The 4,822-nt window shown below is 40.5% G+C and overlaps 1 protein-coding gene across 3 annotated transcripts in view; it reads left to right on the plus strand.

Moving 5' to 3' along the window:
• Nucleotides 1–4,822, plus strand: part of ep300a (E1A binding protein p300 a) — a 42,367-nt gene that overhangs the window by 9,138 nt on the left and 28,407 nt on the right. For all 3 annotated transcript variants that reach the window (XM_017440323.3, XM_017440325.3, XM_017440324.3), the window contains exons 3-4: nt 4,035–4,214; nt 4,314–4,644. In XM_017440323.3, the coding sequence (XP_017295812.1) occupies nt 4,035–4,214; nt 4,314–4,644 (511 nt within the window). The remainder of the gene's footprint in view (nt 1–4,034; nt 4,215–4,313; nt 4,645–4,822) is intronic.

Below are 4,822 nucleotides of genomic sequence, written 5' to 3' on the forward strand. Positions count from 1 at the left end.
GCTGAAAGCAGCGTGCAGTTTCCTGTATGCTAACTGCTGCTAACAGAGCTCACAGAGCTAGTTCTGCTGCTGAACAACTTTAAGACTAAACACAAAACCCTATTCAGCAGATTCTAACCTGCAGTGAGTAAAACATGCCCCCCAAAACGGTAATTTGCAGTGAGGAAGAGGAGCCGTAGCTTCTTCATCATCATACGGAGCAATGACTTATATTTGGGACGGAGTTTGTTCAGCAAATGCGCTGCGGGTGACGTCACCGTTTCCACGACACATATCGATAATGAAATTTGTCGCCAACGCTTTTAATTATCGAATTTTATCGATATCGATTCCATTACACCGGCACCACCACGGCTGAGACTGTCGGAGCAGGGATTTGAACCGGCAACCCTTTGGTTACAAGACAAACCCTTACCTCCTGCGCCACTGCACTCTAAGATGGGCTAAAATGTAACTTTAATGGTGGGCATTAAAGGTAAAAAAAACCAAGAACAGAATGTACTTGTATCAGTTAGAGAAATAAATTTTTATTAAATTTTATCTTCTGGCTTTAAACTGGCAGCTGGTATTTAGTAAAGGAGTTTGGAGTTTGAAACATCTGTATAGAAAATCATTTAATGTCAGAATGTCTCTGGATAATGTGACGTTGGTAATGTCAGCCTCAGGGTTTTATCAGATATGTTTTTTGTTCCTTATTTCTGGTTAAATTGAAAATTTGATTGTTCACAATAAAATGTCTTAAGTAAATTAAAAAAAATCTAAATGCTTTAAAATACATATAAAAATCCACTGGATGACAGCAGATCACAGTAAAAAAAATAAAACGATTCTCTTCCATCTTTATTAGCATTAACATTGCCAAAAGTAACAGTGGTATCTGTGGTTACCTCTGATGGAACTGTTCACCTCAAATTGGCGGTGTTAGCAGGTGTCGCCGCTAACTCGCTTAGCTGGGCTGTGATGGGTCGAGAGGCCTACATCCCCCAGAATGCCGTGATGTTCAGTGAAATTATTGAACGTTCTATCGGACGTTATATATTGATCATCCGATATTGATATTGATCACGTGTCTATTGTGATAGATATCATTATCGTTTTATCGCCCAGCCCTAGTAGAAAACACTGTTTTATTCTTTTCTTCTTCCTTTGATTTGATTTCTAAACCCCCTACAGAAAGTCCATACAGCTATCCTTCTTTTTGAAAGGAGCTGAGCAGCCCCTGCAATGCGTTCAGTGAGCAGACAAATGTCTGATCACTGATCATGGCCCATCAGGCTGAATCTTAACGGTTTCCAGTCACAAACCAGATGGCAGCATGATGGATTAGTGGTTAGCACTGTTGCCTCACAGCAGAAGGTCCTGGGTTCAGACCCCGGGTTGAACCTGGTGTCTTTCTGTGTGGAGTTTGCATCTTCTCCTCATGTTCTCCTGGTGTTTGCATGGGTTTCCTCCCTCAGTCTAAAAACACGCATGTTAGGCTGACTTCAGGCACAGGCCCTTTGAAAAACAGATCTGTGATCTCAGTGGACTTGCCTGGTCAAATAAAATAAATAAATAAATAAACAAACTGATTTCTAGGTGCATCTTTAGTTATAATCTGTCTTTCAAGAACTACCTGCTTAAAGACAAAAACAACCTCATTTATTTCTTGAACATATAACATGACAATTAGATTTAGATTGCAGCCTCTTAATGTACTACATCACAAGGAATTAAAACTGAAAAATAAATCAGTAAACTAAATTACATTTACTTATAAGAATACATTTTACAAATTATTAAGAACAATATTAATACAAATCTGATCAGATCTGATCACCTGAATATGTTTCGATACACAGATCTGCTGCTGTTACATTAGAGACCTATCTTCTGTGTGTGTTTTATTTATTTATATATATATATATATACACACACACACACACAGAACGGTGGGACCCTGTTAAAAGAAAAAAAAAAGATGCTTCTCACTGCTGCTGGTTTGTTTTTGGGTTTTTTTCTCTACTGTGTGGTTGGCTCACAGGAGGAGGTGGGTTCAGCTGCTTGTATCCTCCTTGGTAATTCTAACACTAATTCCTATTTGTTTTAGATTTTTAGATGTCTTTTTCGAAGGTCTCTGCTGAACATGTATTTGTGGGAGTTGTACATGTTCACTGCTCTTACCCCACTCTCCCCTCCAGCTTCAAAGTGCATCCTTTCAGACAAATCTGTCTGCTGATATTCAGGATTTCTAGGTCATCTTGGGTGATCTTTGATGATTATTTATCTATTTTTAGCAGGGAAATGATGTGCATGGCCTACAGTACAGTTTTGCCATTCGTGCACATGAAAATAAGCCGTTATTCACAAAAATCAGATGTGGAGAATATGGATGCATGGCTTGCTGGCTAAATTTATGGTGGAACAGGACAAGTGTAGTACATGAGAAAAATTCAGTTATTAGTGAGTCTGCTGCTAAATGCCTGTGATGGAGACCAGGGGTTCCATCACTAATGAAATGGGATTATTGATATTAGGTTGTGTTTAATTGATGTTTCTTATTCCAGTTGTGTTTTGGTGTTTAGTTGGGCTTTCTTGCAGGCAGGGGGCTGGCCATCCTTCCTGTACAGGGACTCCTCCATGTAAATTAGGAGGAGTTATGTTAAATTAGGTTTATTTTTTGATTGACCTTAGATTTGTTTGGTTGTAAGTATATAAATATTTATTGGTACCATTCATTGTTTTGGTAAATAATGTTTCTTTTTCTTTTTTTTTTTTGATTACCCTTTTCCTTGGTCTGTCCGGTGAAATTGTTCAAGGTATAAAACCCAGCTTCATGTTGTAACGTGGTGTGGTGTTGGTGCAAATGTGATTGAAACAAATCCACCTCAACCTCATTTGTTGTCATCCCTCCTTTTAAACATTGAGCCTCCGCCGGTCAAAGTGACAATGCCAAAGAAAAGATAAATATCTGGTGAACCCCTGAATAGACCTTACCAGGGAGGCTTAAGAGTGTGATCCCTCTGTAGTTGGAACACACTCTCCGGTCCACTCATTATTGCAGTCTCATGTTACAATAAGCAAAAAATAAAAGTCTATCACATAATTGAATTGCTTTTATTTAAAATACGACATGCACATACTTTAAACTTACACGCTATTGAAAAGGTTCTAACAAAAAACTTTATGAATGAGGAATGGCCAGAAAACCCAGTTTAACGCAATTGCCAGTACTGGTAGTAAAATTTTTAATAAAAAAAAAAGTTTCCCAGTATGATGCTTGTGTTGCACAAACTTTCTAAAATTTGCACATAATTTTACTGATCCAAAACGATCCTTTTGAGGAGTAGTTTATAGAAGAGGCCTGCTGATTTTTGTGGTGAAAATCAGTGACATATAGAGCATTTATTTGCAAAAGCTGATAAAGGCCAGCAAGAGTCCGTTGGATTGATCAAATCTATTATTAGTTTGCAGATCATGAATACATGGCATGGATAGGAGGGGGAGGGAGCAATGATGCGTTTGAAGGGCCTTGGAACAGCTAAACACCTAGTGAATTGGATTCAGAATGTAAACTAGATATTTGTGAAATAGTCATTTTTGATATTTTAGTTACTCAATAAATCGTCCAGCCTTGGTAAGGAGTGACGTTTAGCTACTTTGCTGTGGTGCTTTCACAGTCCAGGCAGAAAAGTTTTTTTTGTTTTTGAGTGTCAATCAGCGATTGAGCTAAAATTCTATTGATTTCAGTCACATGTTGAGTAATTAGTGATATGACTTCACCCTGTGAGTCCAGGCTTACCTGATTGAAAGAAATCATTTTAAGAACTTCTGAAAACGGCCAAAGAAAAACTTGTTGTGGCGATTAGATTTATTCAAAAGTTGGTAAAAGTTTAAATCTGATATTTATTGTAAAGTGATTGCGGTAGATGAAGTCATGAAATGAGGTCTGTTGTAAGTCTTTGTCCAACCCCTCCTTTCTGTAATCCATCATGTAGTCTTAAAATTGTTTTTAGCCTTTGCTCATTTTATTATTTTTTTCAATTGTCTTCCAGCCTGGAATGATGGGTAACCCAGGGGGCCCTTTTGGAGGTTCATATGGAGGTCAGGGGAATCAAGGTCTGGGAGCTGCTGGTCTGGGTCCTCAACTCCAGAACAAAGGTCCCATGGCCAACAGCCTGGCCCAGTTCAATGTGGACAAGAAGAACCAGCAAATGCAGGGAATGGGTGCCATGGTGAGTCTGTTCATATGTGTGTTTCTTTCTTTTTCCTGTATTAAATTCCACACATCCATTTCCAGCTCCTTACAACTCTCCTAAACACTGTTCTTCCAGGGTACCCAGCAGCCACAGCCAGGTGTGGGCGGTTCTGCAGGTGCACCTGTGGGTGCAGCTCAGGGGATGGTGCCCAGCGCTCAGGCAGGTCTGGTGGGATACAGCCCTCAAGCCTCTGCTGCATCTGCTGCGACTGGAGCTCCACCAACAGCTGACCCCGAGAAGCGCAAGCTAATCCAGCAGCAACTAGTGCTCCTACTGCATGCACACAAGTGCCAGCGGCGGGAGCAGGCCAACGGAGAAGTCCGGCAGTGCAACCTTCCTCACTGTCGGACTATGAAGAATGTCCTCAACCACATGACTCACTGCCAGGCGGGCAAGTCCTGCCAAGGTAAGTGGAGGAGAGCCCTGCACCGGGTGGCGCTGAAAGCAGCGTGCAGTTTCCTGTATGCTAACTGCTGCTAACAGAGCTCACAGAGCTAGTTCTGCTGCTGAACAACTTTAAGACTAAACACAAAACCCTATTCAGCAGATTCTAACCTGCAGTGAGTAAAACATGCCCCCCAAAA

This window comes from Kryptolebias marmoratus, linkage group LG2 (assembly GCF_001649575.2).
Source record: "Kryptolebias marmoratus isolate JLee-2015 linkage group LG2, ASM164957v2, whole genome shotgun sequence".
Taxonomy (NCBI): domain Eukaryota; kingdom Metazoa; phylum Chordata; class Actinopteri; order Cyprinodontiformes; family Rivulidae; genus Kryptolebias; species Kryptolebias marmoratus.